At 38.4% G+C, this 19100-nt stretch overlaps 1 protein-coding gene across 5 annotated transcripts in view; it reads left to right on the top strand.

Moving 5' to 3' along the window:
* Positions 1 to 5716: 5716 nt before the first annotated feature.
* Positions 5717 to 19100, top strand: part of creb5 (cAMP responsive element binding protein 5) — a 36425-nt gene continuing 23041 nt past the window's right edge. For 4 of the 5 annotated variants that reach the window (XR_910234.3, XR_002291964.2, XM_011485167.3 and 1 more), the window contains exons 1-5: positions 5782 to 5880; positions 10651 to 10728; positions 10969 to 11062; positions 12495 to 12616; positions 13881 to 14038. Coding sequence is in view for 3 of the 5 variants with exons in the window: in XM_011485167.3 (XP_011483469.1) it covers positions 5851 to 5880; positions 10651 to 10728; positions 10969 to 11062; positions 12495 to 12616; positions 13881 to 14038 (482 nt within the window). In the remaining 2 variants the exon portion in view is untranslated. Of the gene's footprint in view, positions 5881 to 10650; positions 10729 to 10968; positions 11063 to 12494; positions 12617 to 13880; positions 14039 to 19100 lie in introns of all 5 variants that reach the window. The other variant, XM_004077824.3, reaches the window with a different exon arrangement.

The following is a 19100-nucleotide window of genomic DNA, read 5'->3' as shown; positions in this document are numbered from 1 at the left end:
CAGAGATATTAGCTTAAGAGCTGAGCACCGATAAAATAATAAAAACACAGAAAGAACCCCCTTCATTTAAGGCTAGAGAACACTGCATCAACAGGACCATTAAAGGTGGATCAATGTGACCACAATACGCTTTCTGTCTTTGAAAAAGTCCTTAAAGAACGAGTTCTGGCTAAAAAAAAAACACTAGTGCATTTCTGCAATGTGTTCAAATATGTCTTTCAATTGGCATACCTTTATTGGTACTTGGCACAGATAACTGTAATTACTGAAAATAGTTTTTCGGAAGGATTCCTGGCTTGAGTTATGTCATTGGCCCAGTCATGCAAATGACTATCAGTAATGCAAAAGCCCCAAAACCATGGGAATCTCAGAATGGTCCTCTGCCTTGTTTGTCACTTACACACAGTAGAAATCTGCTGAGCACAGCTAATGGGGATCATAGAAACAATAAACATGATATTAAGAAACATTGTTTATCGATGCAGCACTATTTTTGTGTGCTCTTTCATAGATCGAGAGCCTTTGTTCATCTTTGCTTCTGAGAGACTCTTAACTCCTCAACTTCCTTTTAATCATGTTACATACTGTATCAACTACTTTGAAGGGGATCAGTGAAACTGTTCTCAACTGATCATCCTGGTAAAGTAAAGGTTAAATAAAAATAGAAAATGATTTTTTGCTATGTAATTTTTCAGAGCTTTTTCATGATGTAAGCAATTGTTTTCCTCCATGCCAATTATTTTGAAAGTTGCAGGAATCAAATTTAAAATTGATTGATATAGTGAACAAAAGTGTAAAATTTCCAAGTTTGAATAAAATATTGGCTAACGTAAGTGTACACTCTATTCATTAAAAAAAAAGATTAATATTTTATTTTCTAGGAAGTAAAGCGCTTATTGCCAATGTATAGAAAGAAACATTCAAAAAAAATTATCATTGGTATGCATATTCCACATGTTTTTTATTAAGTTGTACAGTTGTTCCTTGACATGTCTTATTATATAAAAACAATTTAGTCTTGTCAATGAATAACCAATCTTTTATGTGTTAAATTATATGGTAAGGAATAGGGGGAAAAGGTCATTACATTTAAAACAGTTAACATTTTCTTTTTCAGTAAAACTGCATTTCTCATTTCATATTTTTTACATAGTATTTTCTATCTATAAAAACCTTTTTTAATTTTTGCTTTAATTGCATGTTCCGGTATTAATTATTTGGAAAGAAGGGTTGCCTTTTCATTCCAACAGCGCATCAACGGGGGGTCCAATTACATCTGGTGGCCACAGAGTGGCACTGTTAGTCAGGGGATAAAGTTCTTTACTGTTATTCAACAAATAATCTGTGAGAAACTTGACCACACTTGCACATTAAAATAACCAAAATTTGTCAGCTGCAGTTTAAATACGGTATTGGAAAGATAAGTCGAAACAAATTATAATAACAATTCATTTGAGTGTTTAAGTCACATCAAGCCAACAAAATCTACATTTAAAACATTTGGAGAGAAATAAACTATACCACAACTTGGCACAATGTCTAAAATATACTAATGATCGCTTCTAAACAATTCATGTTGAAAGTTGAGAAACTGTAAAAACTTTAAGAATTGAATGCATAGTGTGCAAATCAAATTAAATAAAATGTCTTTAATAGAGACAGCATTACTATATTTTATACATATTACCTCATTTTAAGCTCAGTTTCAAAACAAACCAAAAGTTAAAAAGTTCAAAATTGGGCAACAAATTTTGTCATAAATATTGTGAAGTTGAACGTAAAAGAAAAACTTAAGAAACATCTTTCAACTGTTTATTCTAAGTGGTCAAGCACACTTTTCAGTCTGAAGAACATCAAACAAAGGCAAAGTGTCCTGACTTTTTTTTCAAAAATTCTTTAAAACAAAAAGAAAAATAGTTTTAGAAAAATGTGTCTTAATTTAAATTTAATTTTAAAATTTTTTAATTTAATTAATGAATTACAATTTTATGCAATTTTATGCACATTTTATGCAATGTGCATAAAATTGTGAGAACTGTGAACAATTTATTGTTTACAATATTGCATGTCTTTAAAGAAAGATTAAAAAGCTGAAAAAATGAGTATTAGAAGAGTAATAGAATATGGTTCCTAAAATGTAGCTTTAAGAGCTGTAACACAAAGATTGAACCTTATAAACATCACAGAATGTTGGGGTTTCTACGGGCCAAAACGTTATTGAGACAAAGCGTGAAACCGTTCTGTTGTTCGGTATGGTGGTCTAAATCTGAAATTATTTTTGGAAGCAAGAGATGCAAAATCCTCCAGAATAAGAGGATAGTGATCACGTAGGTTCTTATCTGATACATTAGACATATATGTCTAATGCAATATTGCCAATGAATAAACACCTTGCAATCTACAAAGGATATTTATATCCTCAATGGAGAAACAGGTTTCCTGACAGAAAGGTCTTTTCGTGAGAAGCCAGTGTACTTTTGGTGGGAGAGCCAGAATGCTAAATGGGCCCATTTGGCTCAAATCTCAAAGCATTGGTTACATTTATGAAATGAAAAATACTGCAGAGAAAACACAGGGCAGTTAAACAGTCCCAGTCTGAGCACAGACACTAATAAAATAACAGTTCTTTCCCAAACTTCCAGGAACTTGGCTCCTCATTTCTCAGATGGTGTCATTAAAAAATAAAAAAGGAGCTTTAAAAAAGTTTTGTCCCGACCTTTGTAAATGTTAATCCTCCTAAAATTAAAAACATTAAATATGACCACAACATGATCTGCTGTTTTACTTCCAGCAGCTGATATTTTTTATCCTGCAAAAATATAAATTAATACATTTTTTTCAGGTTAATTCAATTTTAGAAAATATCCTGATATTTCAACAAAAGTATTTTTTACAGAAATTAACAAGAAATATTCTGCAACTTTGTTAGATTACTTTTCGGATTATCCGTTCAGGCGTCACCACAGGTGGTTTGGGAGAGATTTTTTACGCCGGATGCCCTTCTTGACACAAACCTGTCTTTTAACCGGGCTGGGGACTGGTGCAGGGGGATCCATACTTGGGGCCCCTTTGTGACTACATAGATTTTGATAGTTTGTGTATTCTTCCATTTTGGAAGCAAGTTTACTTTCTGGCTTACTTTATTGAGCTTAATTGGGATTTTTACTCACATTAATGTTTTACTTTTGTGGGAGCATAGAACTACTGTTGCTATAAGGACAATGCACCAATTGGAAAATTTCAACCGTTTGACTTGGGACAAAATTCAGTATCAAATATGAAAAAAAAAAATTTACTAAATCAGAACTAGTATTGGCTCATTTGTATCTTAAACTGTGGGCTTTTACATTAAAAAAGTCAATGCATTTTATCCACAGACTTAATAGAGAAACTTGTTTGAAGTTAAAACTTGCTGTTCATATGTGGAAACAAAATAAACCCACTGGATAATTCTCTTCTAATGTATTTATGACAATTCACAAATCAAATTGACTGAATTCACTATATAATCTCATTCACTTATTTTGGAGATATTCAGTTCTTTATCCCACAGTTTGAATGATTGTGGGTTAAATTATCTGTTAGCTAACAATAACAACATAAACTTTTTAGGAAAAGAATCGCACGTTTTAACCATAGTGCCTATTTTTTACCTTTAGAAAAGACTGTATCATGTTTGAGTTTTTGAATTTAGGCCAACTAATCCCACAGTTTTGTCTTTTAAAGGTTTGGTTACAATTCTGGCAGGGTGATGAAAAATATTCACATTCCAATATTTTTATCATCTTTACATTGTGTTTGACAATCTGCGAGCAATTAAAAATATGATTAACAAAAAACTTTTACATTTACCGCTGGTGTTTGACTTAAAATGTTTGAGCCATCTTGGTGTTTGACTCACCACACAACATTTCCTTATCTCTAACCACCAGAAAAGCAACATTGCTTGAACAACTGAAGCAGTGAATGAAATCTGTGAACAGTTTTCTTTTGCCGTTCTCCTCTGTTTGAGCCTTTTTCATGTTTCTTTGTTCAGTTTGTGGGTCTGCTGCAGCACAGCATCACTGGTTCTCACCTTCCCAAGGTGATCTTAACAAAAAGCATTGCACAAAGACATAATCATAAAAAGGTTTAGTATAATATAGATCACATCTGCTTTAGTATGGGTCACTGACCCAAACTGCATCGGTTCTTTCCAAGCTTAACAGTCTGTTCCTCTGGCAGCGTAATATTTGGATTGGTTGGGGAAATATATTGGCAATAAAGAGACAAAAGGATGTCATAAACGTTGATTAAAGCTCTGGTTAAAGGACAGTGGCGGAGAGGCTCTGAGTTATTAGGGCTTTTCAGACTGCGTTATTGTTTCGGTGACAGAGCTCTTAGTGCGTCTAGCAGAGTTGTCGCAGGCGAGTGGTAAACATTTCTCAACGTGTGAGGAGTCATTAATCCCTAAAGTCAAGTATGGATTCACTACAAGCAGCCAGTTGGCACCACGGGGGCCAGAGCTCCAACACTAAAGTCTTGCTCTTGAGCTGTTTAATTTCTCCCAATGCACTGCAGCTAAGGAGCTAGTATCAGAGACAATCATGTTTAGACACAAGAATGTAGAATATGACTTAGCACCTGTAAATGCAAACTTGTTATTTAAGTCCCATCCCGATAATTTTTTTAATCAATTTTAAAGCATTCATGGTCTTTTATTTATAATTATGCCATTTTTAGGCAAAATTTGAAAAAGTTGTTTTCTAGGACATAGTTTCTGCAGAGTGGCAGCAGTACATCAGAATTTTGCCTTTGAGTTGGGGATGGGACTGTTGGCACAGGATAAGCCCGCCCTCACTTCTTGTCACTCATCAGTTTATGCGCTATAGCTTGCAGCCCCTCACACCCCCAACACAGCATTAAGGGTGCAACAAAAATGGGGATCAATATTGGAGCTATCCAGTCATACAATTTTGAGCCAGACGCCAGCTCAGACTAGGAAACAAGATGTACATGGATCTAGTCATCTACAGGTGCATCTGCAGAGCAGGGAGCTTTTGGCTTGCCGTAGTAGCTTCTACATCACTGCTCCAAGATTTTTTGTCTGCTCCATGATTCACCATGATGTTAAAAAAACCCCTCAGAAGTCCATTTTTAATCTTAATTTTCTTTACGTATGTCCTCTATCATGACAAAAAAGCCACAAGAACACATTATTCATCTCAATGAGAGTCTTTAATGCAATTCAGCCAGGCAAGAAACTTTAGTAAAAGCAATATTCTGAATGTTTGTAAATGTAAAATGTTCAAAGTTTTTTTTCTGATTACAAAAGAAACTACAAGAGAGTATTAAACTATATGAACTGCATTTTATTTCTGATCACTTTTGATCAACCACTGCTTTGGATCACATTTTTACCATGAAACTAAGAAGAAATGTTGCTGTTTTGTTTTATTATGCTGGTGTGAAGCTACTTATATAAAATAAATCAGATGCCTTTTTCTTGCTCATAGAACGGATTTAAATGCTGATATAAAGGGTGAAGCAGCTCCGCTTGTGGACCCTTCATGCTGGTCACATCCAGCAGAGGTGATCCGGCGCGGTGGCGCCACACCCACTCCGGGCCCTGCGCTGAGTCCACCCATGCTTTGGGCGTGCCAATGCGCAGCCCCCGCCCCTGTCGCTCCGCCCACCAGCGGACCGCAATGATTTAGAAGTTCAGGAATCCCACGTGACGTCACCCATGGGTGACGTTATGTTTCTCTAAATAGATCGTATTGTAATCTTTGCTCAGTCCAACGTGGTTGCTGCTGCGAGGCTGCTTCTCGTTTTCTACGTTTGTTTGGTAAGTTTGAGCGCCTTGGCAGCATGCAGGGGACCGTGCAGGAGCCTCTGCAGGTTCGTTGTCTTTGTTCACAGCGGTTCTTCTCAGTGTTTTTCTCCCTCTTTTAGTCATGCAACAGCTTGTTTTATTTGTCGCTCCAGCTGTCTTAGGGGTGCTTTTTTTGTTTGTTTTTAGTTGCATTTAAAAGTGATTTTAGCAAACAGAGATGTGAGATGTTGGCAGAGTTACGCTTGTCTCCTCTCCTCGGTGCTCTATCTGTTGAATGTTGTTGAAGTTGAGCGCTGCAGATCGCTCTGTCTGTCAGGTAACAGAGGGGACAATCCTGCAGGAATCCACCTCCAGGCACGGCGAAAACGTGATGCAACAAATTGCTTTTCTTTTTTTCTTTTTCTTTCTTTCTTTTTTTAAATGTAATTTCCCCTTTCAAGTATGGGATTTAGCTTCTGAACCGGGTCCATGCGTGATTGTCACGCCTGTCCCATCTCGGGATGCGCGATGCCGGCCCCTGCGTGCTGCGTTTCACCCAATGACCGTCTGGGATAAAAAAAAAAAAGGTTGCGCGCGCTCGTGTCTGCTGCCATGCCGGTCAAGAAAAACCAGCTTAACATTTGCGACAAATAGGTTGTTTTAGTCTGAAGGAGCAGTGTGGGAAACATGACGTCATTTTACAGGCTTGTCGATAAGGGGACTTGATTAACCGATGAGATGTTGAAGGTTACTTTAAGTTGGATTGTGCTGACCAGGCCCGCTGTCGCAGAAAAAAATAAATAAAAAAAATAATTATAAAGTTACCATAATTTGAGTTACATTGGCTTGACATCCGCGTCATAAGCTTTAAAATAGTTGGATACAATAAAGAACTATATATACTTTTTTTAATAACTCTAATAGTTTCTATCTTTTCATATAAACTATCTATTGTAAAACCTATCAGTTAAGTACTATTGGAGTAATGTTTAAAAAGCTGAAAAGCTGCAGTTCATTCAGTTGTATTGTAAGTGAAATTACCTACTGAGTCATCCACTGACAGTTTGTACTTCATAAAAGTTCAGGGAGATCGTCCTGCTGAAGAAAATAAATACCCATCCAACATTCTAACACTGATAATTATACAAACAATCAAAAGTAAAGCCTTAAAGTTTCTGCTCAGTGTCAACATTAACTTACTGCTTCTGTTTGGTTCCATTGGTGCAAACTCTCTGTTTTATACAAGCTTGATTGGAGGCCAGTGGCTGATTGCAGCAGGGAAATCTGACCCCCGCACAGTTTATTTGCTGATGCTTGTTTCATGCTGGAGGTTTCTCTGGTGGTGATTGTGTTAAGACGGGGCTACAATTATAGAAGTCTTAACACCAGTGCGCCCATTAGAGTCAACAGTTTATAATGTTTCCGATTATTTCCTTTTCCTCTGCAACAGTCAAAATATTTTACAGCTTTATATGAGCACAGATGTAAGGGTTTTCTGTGCCTTGGACCTTTGTGGGACAGAAAGGGAATTGAAATCTAGTGGAGTTTGCAGCACAGGAGTGTTTTTGTCCCACATTTAGCTGAGAAGCACAAGTTCAGGGCGAGCATTGTCTGGGAGAGCCAAGTTCCCTGCCTCAGGGAATGCCACAATCCCGCCTTGAACTTGTGCTGTCAAATCTTAGGTTATGAGAAGTCAGAGGTTTGAATTGCTCTGCATGTTTGCGCTTGCTTTAACCCTGTGTGCCTTTGCACTTCAGTCCCTCTTTTTCCTCACCACATTGTTCAAAAAAAAAAAAATCCTTTAACGTGGTCTACCTGGAGAATTCTCCCCCATTTTCTATTGGAATCAAACCCCTAATCCTCCCCTTTTCTCTCACATCAGGACATAGTTAATGTAAAGTGTCACCAAACTTCCTCTGCTAAACTAAAACATCTCTATTAAATGCAGGCCAAGTGTCCTTTTCAAGGAAATGGTGTTCAATACTGATAATCTGAAGTGTGAAAGCTGTTGGAAAACCCACAGAGATGTTTGCAAAACGAGTTTGATGTATCATATGGTTTAAATTCTCAACCAAAATGTGCTGAAATGATCCAGTCCCAGTTTAGAAACAGGAAAGGAAAGGCAAGTAGTGGATTTTTTTTTTATTATATGTCGTCGAAAGCGTTCTCTTGTTAGCTGTATTATTCCTCTCCGTAAAGACTAAACCACTCCAGGTGAAACATCTGAGATCAAAATAAATAAATAAATGAATACATTTACATGAAAAAATGTTGATGTAAGGCATGAATAATGGACAGTATGTCGCAGTATGGCGCTCGTTTTGCTTGCTTTCATCCCGTGTTAAGTTTGCGTTCAGGAGTTTGCATCCGTGGACTTGGTTGTGTTTGTTGTGTCAAAGGAGGCCAGGTGAGGGTTTTTAGGGTTCTGTGGGCAGAAAAACGAGGCCTGACTCCCTGACGAGGAGAACCTGTCCAGACTCTGTTCTGCAGCTTGCTAGGAAAACACTGCTCCTTAGAATAACACAATATTCTAGTGTTTTGATTGACCTTGCGGAATAAGTCTGTAACCATGAAAAAAGTCACAAAAAACCACAACATTCATGTATATAATGCAATGCGGTAGTCATACTCAAAAAATGCAGATGTGCTTTTGTTCTGTTGGCAATAGGTAGTGTGCACGGTGTGTAAATAATGGCAGTTTTATGGTGCAAAGTTTGTGCCATAAATATTGTAGCTGTTTTAGTCATCACCTCTAGCATAAACATTGTCTACTGGGGTTAAAAACTTACTGATGGAAAGATACATTTTAAGTTCTTCATAATTTTCAATTGAAGTTGTTTCAGAGGGGCCTAAAGCTTTGCTGTGCAGGGTAGACAGAGGAAAGATTCAGAAAGATTGATGTCGCTTCATGTATTTGGCACACTAACTTTCCTTTATTTTGTCTTTAGAAAGTGCTTCAAAATTGGCATGTGTAATAAATCAGTCTGTTCACCTGCAGGTGGGTTAGCTCTTTTAGTCAGATCCAAAGTAATTGTCTGATCGGTCCAAGCACCCAGGAAGTAAACATTCAATGTTTGATTTTTGTGCCGGTCAGTTTCTGTCTTGATTGTTCTATAACGAAATGTCTAGCTGTCAGCCACTAGCACAGCTCTGGGAATGAGTCTTAAATTATAAAGGAGGGATTTTGAAAAGGAAAAAAAAATATATATATATATATATATATCTGTGGCACTGTCTGTCTGCCATTACTTTTTTTTTATTCTAATGTTTGACACTCTGTGAGATGCTAAGTGAAATAACTGCAAAATAATACAGAGATAATATTAATAATTCTCATCAATGCTTTTTTGTAGGTAATTGTATTTTTTTCAACCTATTTTAATTATGTACAACCCTCAAATGAAATCTTCATGACTTTTTTTAAAGTAAAATTATCAATATTTTTTTTAAACAAAGCCACAAGACAGCTTCAGTACAGCTTTCATTTTGAAACATTCTTCAGAAGCATCATACTTGACCAATTAACCGTGTGATTTATAAAGCACAGAGCCCCAGGTGGGCCTACAATCTATATATTGTCCAAATTGTATTAAAGTTGCTAAAGTTGCTAAATAACATGAATTTTTCTCAATACATCTTTTTTAAGACATGTTTTTTCAGTAATTCCATGCAATGCATATGGATACATTTTGCTTTCAGACACAAATTAATTAATGAAAAATATTTTATAAAAAAAAAAATCCAAAATTAGACTACTAAGTCAAAACTGAGTAAGCATTTATGTCGGCTTTTATCTCGGCAATGTTTAATTACAAAAGAAAATCAAAGTTGCTCAATTTATTGCTAGAAATACAACTTAGAAAGTACCAGTATTTGTAAATAATGTGATTTTTTTCCTAATATGCTAAAAAATTAAAACTTTACTGTAAATATTTCTCTCTAGGTAAATTGTTTCATTACTGAAATGTCAAATATTAATGAGATAAAATTATTGACAAGCCCTAATAAATCATTCATTCAATAATCCTTGAGGTAATGCATTTTCTATAGAAGTTTATCATTTTCTTCCCCACAGTCAGTATTTGACTTATTTCTATGTGCCATGCAGGAGTGATTTCTTATGCCGTGCATAACTGTTTTGGTAGTGAATTAGAGGGTTAGGATGTTCTTTTTGTCACTTCGAAGCCTTTAAGTTGCTTTTGTGTAATTTATTATCTTAAAGTGCTTTTCGTTTTCTTTGTGCACGTTGATCTCCTGTTTCACTTCTAAATCTGAAATAATGGGAATTTTGAGCAGAGACTTATGAAATATAAATATAATTGTAATCTTATCTCATTTTTTCAATGTTTCTTTGCTCTTTTTAAATTGAGCAGACAGCAATTACACAACCATTACATTATTGTTTTGACTTTGCACAAAGAAGTGTATTTGAAAAGACTTATACTTTGTTTACTTTAAACATAATTTTTCTCTAAACCGGATAAATGTGGAAAACCTTTTAGTTGTGTCTCACCAATGATGTTTTCTAAAAAGTGTGACCTATTGGTTAAAATGTAAAATGTATAGTTTTAAAGTATGTAGTGTCAACAAACTAATTTTGTTTGTAAAAAGTATTTTTAAATAACTTCAGATATTATGTCCTCTTACAAATGAAAATGGCATAGATAGAGTATACGTTGTTGTAGCTAGATCGTTTTTTGTTCATAGCCCACTGGTGCAGTAAAGGATTCAGATGATATATAATGGGATGACACAAGTCATTTTGACATTTGTAAACACAAAACATCAGGCATTCCTTTTTTTTCATTCTCCTATCTGATGTGTCAAAACTGTTTTCTTTTTCTTTTCTTTTTAAGTTTTATGAAACGCTGGCCAGAGTGATGAACTCAGACCAGGAAAGGCCTTATGTGTGTAACGCTCCTGGATGCTCTCAGGTGAGACAAATATATTCATTAAAACTGCAGAGATATGTAGAAATGCTTGTCTAACAAATAGCACGATACAGGAATGTGTACAAAAAAATCCCAACACACAATTTAGCCAGAAGAACTTTTTTTAAGTTTCCTTTTGGGTGAGAATTTGATTCATTTAATATTTAGCAGCTTTCTCACAAACGTTTACTGTCTAGCTCATGCAGTAAAAATGTTTATGTTGTTTCTTTCAAATTGGAACAGCGATTCCCCACAGAGGACCATCTGATGATACATCGACACAAGCATGAGATGACACTTAAGTTCCCTTCTATAAAGAATGACAACATGTTATCAGGTGAGTTATGCCTGCATCAATACAGACCCATTCAGTGCTGGAGTGGGGCAGGTTTGTTTGCCGATGTGTGCCAAGGTGACTCATCTGCAGACACACTCGTCTGTCATTAGAAACCTTTATGGCATGTCCTGTACAAGCTGTAATGTAAATCACTCGGCTCGTGCAGTTAGAACTCTGCGTGTGCACTCCTCAGCAGAGTGCATGGGATGCTGACATACCGCAGACAAATCCTCACGCTGTATTAAATTTCTCCTCCTCGTCCGCTAGAGGTGATTTGCATTTTCCTGTCTTTTGAGGTGACGGTAGTTTACAGTATCTGGAGTGTGAGATTGAAGAGTGAAATCAATCTGGAGTCAAGTGTCAATGCAAGACTGATCCATACTGATTGATTTCTATTCCTAGAAGCCTCCCTGAATCACCAGTCATTGAAGTCTGGACTGGACCACAGAATGTGTCCTCTTTATTATTTACGGAGCGGACTGCAGGATCAGGTTTTCTAGGCCGGGTGTCTTTAGCAGCTCCTGTTTGAGTTACAGCCCTGACCACATCTCTGTATTAGATGCTGAACAAAGGGGGAAAAATGTGGCCAAACACTCCTCAAAGTTTACAGCTAAGGCACATGTGGCAGCTTCCTTAAATTTGAAACTTTTTTTACCTTCGGATTTTGTTTGTGTTTCCTTTTTAAATGGAGGGGGGTGATTTAGTCAACAAATACAGGCTATTTATCAGAGTGCATCTATCATGTAGGAAAGTTTATAGTCTGAATAAAATAAACCACATAGTGTGCTTTTGGCATTTAAATGACTATAATTCCAAAATCACCTTGTCTGAAATCTGATATGTTTTCACCCCCCCCCCCCCCTCAATGTGAAGCTGAACACTGCTGAACTCAACAAAAGAGACCCCCACTCATTTGGGAGGATCTGTACCATGTCAGCAAAATAGCTGACAATGGATCGTCTTCCTCTCACTGACATTACAGAAAAAAAGAAACAAAAATATGAAAGAATATGGTAAATGGCGTATACTTGTATAGCGCTTTCTACCGTGCTCGAAGGCCTAAAGTGCTTTACAATGACAAACTCATTCCCCTATTCACACAAACATTCACACGCTGGTGTGGTGGGCAAGGTGGGGTTCAGTGTCTTGACAAGGACACTTCGAAACATGGGGGGGCAAGGCTGGACTGAAACCTACAATATTTTGATCAGAGGTCGACCTCCACACCGCTGCACCACGGTGTGTGTAGAAATTCTGTACTAAATCTTGTTCACTTTTATTTGCTTGTACGGTGTTCCTCATTTTTTCTTAAAATTTAGCTCAGCCTAAAACACACAATTCTAATATCCATCGTCAAATGTTCAGTTTTCCTTGAAAAAGACAATGCGCCTGGCATGTTAGCACACTTGTGAACCGTTTCTTTTACTTTCAGACCAGACTCCCACACCAACACGGTTCTTGAAGAACTGCGAGGAGGTCGGACTGTTCAATGAGCTGGACTGCTCCATTGAGCAGGAGTTTTGCAAAGCCCAAGAAGAGGAGGACAGCAAACAGGTACATCAAAATGGAGTATGGGATGAGGCTAGAAAAAAAAAAAAAGTAAAAAACCAACCTAACCGAAAACCACAGCTGCCCGCAGGGGTTAGGTTTAGTGGTTATGAACCTTTATCTTATGCGATCATTAGCACGGTCATAAATAACTGTCCCCATGCTATGATCTGATAAAATTCTGAGTAGATTAAAAACACTAAGGCTCTGCATGACCACACTTTATTCTCTCCTTAAAAAAAACCCAAACCACATGTTTTTTTTAAACTTTTTTTGTCTTCAGTTGTACTTACATCTTTGTGCATTAGGTCCCAACTTTGTGATGCCCATTTATTTGTGTAACAGCAGCAAACAAGATTTCCCTCAACATAGAGATTTGGAACATTAACACAGGTAGAGGAGATCAAGTTCCTCACCTTTGACTATAATCAGCTCGCCAGTCATATTTCAGCGAGGGAGTCGCATTTCTTTCCTGAAACCCATGAGACAGCTTCTTTAGCCAAAGCAGCAAGAGCCGAGTCACCACAAGTCAGACTGCTTATCTAATGTCTGGGGAAGATGTGCAGTACATGCTGCAGCTAAGCTGCTGTCTGGGATGTTCGGCTGTGAAGCTTTCCCTAGGTCGGGTCAGCCATGTCTCGCCTATACCCGATCTACGTGGTTCAGGATGGGAGGCTTTGCTAAGTCATCAGGAGGCGAGTCAGAGCAAGACACCGTAGGAGAGAAAGGCAAGAGGCAGCAAAAAGTCTTCAGCTAACGGACAGTTTGGATAAACAGCTCTGCACTGCAAAACTGTAGAGAATAAAGTTGGTGAAATAAAATTTTGTGACAAAACTTATTCTTGAAGCTGAACTTAAGGTGCGGGACACCTTTAACTGTGGTGAATTTAGGTTTTTTTGAGCATGAACTTTCTGAAGTGTGACACCTTTACTCCAAAGAGGATATTGTTCATTTTAAATGGTTTGGCTCTCGCCTTTTTCATGCACAGAGAGAAAATTCAAGACGTGCAATATTTGTATTGATTCAGGAGATTCTAGTTAGCATTTTATTTTTTTTAAATAAAGAGCAAAATGAAAAGTTGTTACAGCCTGGTCCTTATTAGACACTAATTACATCCTGAGTGCAAACAGAAAACCTAGCAGATAGTGATTAACATTGTTCCTTCATACCTATTTAAGCTGGGTGTTTGAAAACAGATGGCCAATCAAATGCATTTTTAAGTAGGGAGTCCGATTTCTAACCATAAGTACTCTGCTTTTCCTCTTCAAAGAACATCTCCCTGCACGGCCAAGCAGGCCAAGGCCAGCACCAGCAGTCCCACTCACGGATGGCCAGTCATGACACCAGCATAGTTATCCAGCAAGCCCTGCCTTCTCCTCAGTCCAGCTCCGTCATCACTCAGGCTCCCTCCACAAACAGACAGATAGGGTGAGTATGCTACATGAGAGAAAAAAATCCAATTAAGTGTAGAAAAAAAGACCCTGACAAATCAACAGATAGTAAATAATATTAGGTTTGCAACAGAAAAAAAAAGAAACTTACTCTATTTATTGTTTTTTTTCTGTTCCTTCATCAATACTCATAACTGCTGACAGACTGAAAATGATCCGACAAATTTGTGTCTTCTCACCTTATGTTTTAGTGAAAGCCTTAGGCTCAGCCTGGCCCCTTTGTGTTTGTGACAGCTGTCATCTCCCCATAGTTTAGTTACATTAGGAGCGCTATATGTGAGGCTGGCACTTTTGCGGCTTATTCAGTATTGTCCTCCAGCATGAGTTTGGCGAAGAGGGCCCCGGAGGACTTAGATGAGGTCACCGTTAAAGCCTCAGCTGTGAACTGCCCCTAAAACAGTTTAGTGTTTCATCTTTGAAAATAGTTCTTTTCAGTCTGTGGGAATGTCTGCCACCTTAGAGCTCTGGTACTGTGAGACATGTCTCTGATGGAGGCGGTACTTTATCAGCTGTCTGTTTGGTGTTATACTTCTTTACTTTTTACAGTGTTAAATGGTTTTGCATTTTGTTGGGGGTGGTCATTTTTCACCAAAACGATGTATGGACTTGGTACAAATTATATATCTTCTGTTTTGTTGAATTTATAAACTGATAAGCTTTGTTGAAGAGAAAACAGGAAAGTGTTCACATTGGCACCCAAAAGAAGTTCAAATTTTCATTTTGTAAATGTTTCTGTTTGTTTGTTTATCTGATGTGCCCTGCCACAGACTGGCGACCTGTCCAGGTCGTACCACGCCTTAGCCCAACAGTAGCCAGGATTGGCTCCGGCAACCCAGTGACCCCATAAGGGAGTCAGCGGGTTAAGAAAATGGATGGATGAATGGATGTTTATTTGATTTTATTGCAGGATGTTTAACAGTTGTATAGATCTCAAACGACTACAAAATCTTTCTAAGTTCAACCCAGATTTTTGGGGTTGAGGTTGTTATGATACATGTGTGAACATGTATTATCATACAACTCTGACCAACTGGTAACCATCAACCCACAGTCGGTTGGCCAGTTGCCTTATTTTTAAGTAGAACAAAATATAGCTATGCAGTCAAATTATTCACATGCTAACATACTATTCAGCATCTAAGGACAGTCCACTGCTTACATAATTCCTTCTTGATGCCTTAACTCCGAGGACAGTTCAGATTTGTGCCTGAGTGTTGTCACAAATGCTCACCAGCTTTGTCCTCGTGTAGTCCTGTGTAGATTTACAGCTTTAAGAGCTGGTGAATATTGGATGGAGGGCCCATTTCTAAGCCTGACTGACACCTTGTCAGGCCCATTGTTGAGACCAGGGATGGAATTTCATCTTCTTGGAGGAGCGCAATCACAGCCAGTAACAGAGACACAGCCAGGCAGCTTTTACCTGAGTTCACCTGTCATTCTGAACTCTTTATCCCAATAAAGAACAAACTCACTGCTACAGTCACAAAACCTTGTCTGACTTGATGAAATATTTGTGGTTTTACTGTTTGTTCGCATCATTCATAATGGTTGTTATTTTAGCCGTACTGCAGGAAGCAAAAAAGCATCTTCTCTAAACATTTGCCAGACTTTTCTAAGCGTGCTTATAAAACTCCTGAGGCGTTGCGTGTTTATGAAATCTTGCCATATGGAAAGGACGAGTAGATTCACATAAGGGAACGTTGAGACGGAAATGTTCACATCAGCAGGAAAAAAGACAGAGGAAGCCCTCTCTGCTCAAAAGCAGTTCTTCCACAGGAAGTCATTAGACTATAGTCTCTGTGAACAGCGTTTCTCCACAGCAACTTCCTTTAAAGAGAACAACACTGCACAGGCGAGCAGCAGCCCAGTCTGAAAAAAGTGGGGAAGGCAGCTGAAGGTCAGATCCGTCTTCTGCTATAACCTGTGTGTGAGGTCACTTAACTCCACCCTCTGATGTAGTTTAGTTTCCAGAGTTCTAACAAAAAGAATACATAAATCTAGAAACTAAAATTTATTTAACTATACAAAAAACATTTCTGTTAGGAATAACAAAGACATTGCGTATGTGCTTATGCATCATTCAATCTCCAGGCACTTCATGCAGCTCTGTTGTTGTAGCCTCTCAATGAGATATCAAAGACAGTTTAATTCTGCCTCTATCTCCTTCCTCATTTTGCTCCTCTGCTTTGGTGAGTGCGAGCATCCGATGAATTAGGATAACAAGTCATTTTCATTGCTCCACAATGTTTACTAAAGAGCTTTGAGGCTTGGAATCAATTAGGATTGGCTTTCCTCAAGTCCATTTACTTTAGATCTGCACCGAGCCTGCAGCTGTGAAACCTGAGGACTCCTCTCCTCGACTTTTTTCTCTCGCTCTTTTCTGCTGCAAGTCCTTAGACGAAATCTTCAGGGAGCCACACTGACACAAACCAGTGTTAAAATCAGGTATGGGAAACAGCCAGCAGATCTTAATGTTACGGATATCATTATCATACAAAGGAAAGTGGTGTCCAACTGCTGCGAACGCTTTCTGCTTCTTGATTGGAAACATCTGGCGTTGAGTTATGTCAGAGTTAAATGTGTTGGACATTACTAGTTTAACATGTGAGATGCAACACAGTGAAGAAACCTCAACCTTTTGACTTTTAGAAGCCGATGTGTGGATAGATCTGTGTGAGCACATGGCATTGAAAGATATATTTTAGCTGAAAAACAACAAAAATTAGCTCAAGGTTATTTTTTTAGCCCTAAAAAGCTCAGTTTGTGTTTTTTTTAATATAAAGGAAATGTCCACACAGCAAATGTTTAGTAAAAGCTTTCAATACATCTCTACTTAGATTTCAGTTGCAGAGACAGCAATAAAAATAATACAATGCACATTCATCCTTAAATGGGGTTAAACCTGTCATTTTAAAGCTGCAGTGTTCATTCTAGTGAGCCGTCAACTTACATGCATAAAGCAGGGTCTTGAAAAAATTAAAGGGGGCTAAATTATGTGCAAAAAGTTTACCAAACCTGTGTGAACCTTAAATGTGTGATGAGCAAAACCATTGATAGATGATGTCAGATTTTACGTTTAATGTCATCTAACCACCAAGTTATTTTTAATTAATGTGAGAGCCGGTTCCAAAGTCCATTCTCAAATAGATATATTATTTGCTCAACTGTTAGTGTCAGTATTTTTTTCATCAGTATTGATTTGCAGTTAGCTGTTTCTACAAATACTCTGGGGCTGGGAGGATTTAGCTTTATACTTGTATTTCAGTGGTTGGTTTCAGGGTGCATTGCATGCAATGGCACTTTACATCATATCATTTGAGCTTAAAGGAAGTAAATTTGTGGTTTTGCTTCCCATGCTGCTTTAAATGTTCAGTAGTTTTCACACCTTAGCCGCTCAGATACTTGTGGTCCATGTTTTTGCCTTTAGAGGAAGTCGCACAAATAGATGCCGGTTGTTGCGTCTTCTGAGCAACAATATTTCTTGCGAAGCTTGGGCTCATACATATATTTGCTTTAAACATCCTGTGTTTTTTTTACAAAGGCATTTCGTAGAGTGCTTGCTAATTCGGTAAAATGACCTGTCAAATCATTTTGCTATAGTAGCTACACTTATTTAAAGAAAGGTATTTTTAACACTTTTTAACACTAACCGTAAAGTTACGGAATTCATGAGCAATACAGTTTCTGTCAAATCTAGCATGGTAAATGGTGTATACTTATTTAGTGCTTTACCATCTTCTTGACCTGATTTACAGTCACAGTCATCCATGCTCACACACATTCACACAATGACGGTGGCTCCACTGCCAACCACTGGCACCAACCTATAACCACCAGGAGCAATGTAGGATTTTGGGTCTTGCCCAAGGACACTTCAACACATGAGTATGCAGAGCGGGAACTGAACCTTCAACATTCTGACCAGAGGTCGACCACTCTACCTCTGCACCATGGCTGTTCCATCTTGGGGGGGGGGGTCAAGTCTTAAAAACATGTATCCCATGAGGTGCAATTAAAACTGGGGCAGCTGTGGTACAGAGGTAGAGCGGTCGACCTCTGATTAGAGCATCGCAGGTTCGGCTCCCGCTTTGCCCGTCATTGTGTCAAAGTCCCCTTGGGAAGACACTGAACCCCACATTACTCCTGGTGGTTATAAGTTGGCGCCGGTTGGGACTATGCTTGTAAAGCGCTTTGGGCCTTCAAGGAAGGTAGAAGAGTGCTATATAAGTATACACCATTTACCATGAAGTTTGACATTAGTTTGCCAAGCGCTTTTCTCACACACACATATTACAAAAGTCCATATTACAATGTCGCAGAGCGGTGAAAAGTTTACTAGGTGCTTTACTTTGAATGACAGTTGAACAGTGCAGAGAAAGAGAAGCTTTTCCTGTGTAAACTTTGGTCTCAGAAACTTCAAAGGCAAAACAGGTTGTATTTACGAAGCTGTGATAAGGCACGAGGTGTTTCCTTTGTGAACACACTCTTCACTCCTTTTATCAGTCAGTGTGTTTAAATTGATGGTTCAATGCTAAATTAATAGGCAGCAGGTAGATGAATGCATGGAGCAATCAGCTGAAAAACTGCAAGCAGAAAGAGGGGAAGAAGCAGGATGTACATCTGACCTGAATTAAGATGAGCTCATTGTGTACTGCAGTGGGTTTAATAGTGCGTTTGTCGAGGAACGCCCAGAATCTGTTCCTTCTCATTCCAGCGGGTCTGTGTCATCCCTGCCCCGGGGCCACCACACATGCAGGCTCCTGCAAAAGCAGCTCACACACTGGGATGTGCCTCTCAGCTGTGGAGAGCGCTGGGATCACAACGTAGGGATGTGTGGAAAAGGAGGGATCAGAGGTGCCCAGAGAGGCGGAAAAATGGGATCAGAGGTGGATGGGCGAAAGGAAAAGGGTATTAGGAGACAGATTGGGGATGTGGAAATGGGGGATCAGGTGGAGAAGATTTTTAGCAAGATGGAACTCAGTTGGGTGGATGAGAGGACAGGACCATTGTTTGCATAAGAAAGGGAGAAGATGGATCTT

The sequence above is a fragment of the Oryzias latipes genome, chromosome 16, assembly GCF_002234675.1.
Source record: "Oryzias latipes chromosome 16, ASM223467v1".
Classification (NCBI taxonomy): Eukaryota; Metazoa; Chordata; class Actinopteri; order Beloniformes; family Adrianichthyidae; genus Oryzias; species Oryzias latipes.
The sequence above is the reverse complement of the archived record's forward strand: the minus strand, read 5'-3'. Positions and strand labels throughout refer to the sequence as shown.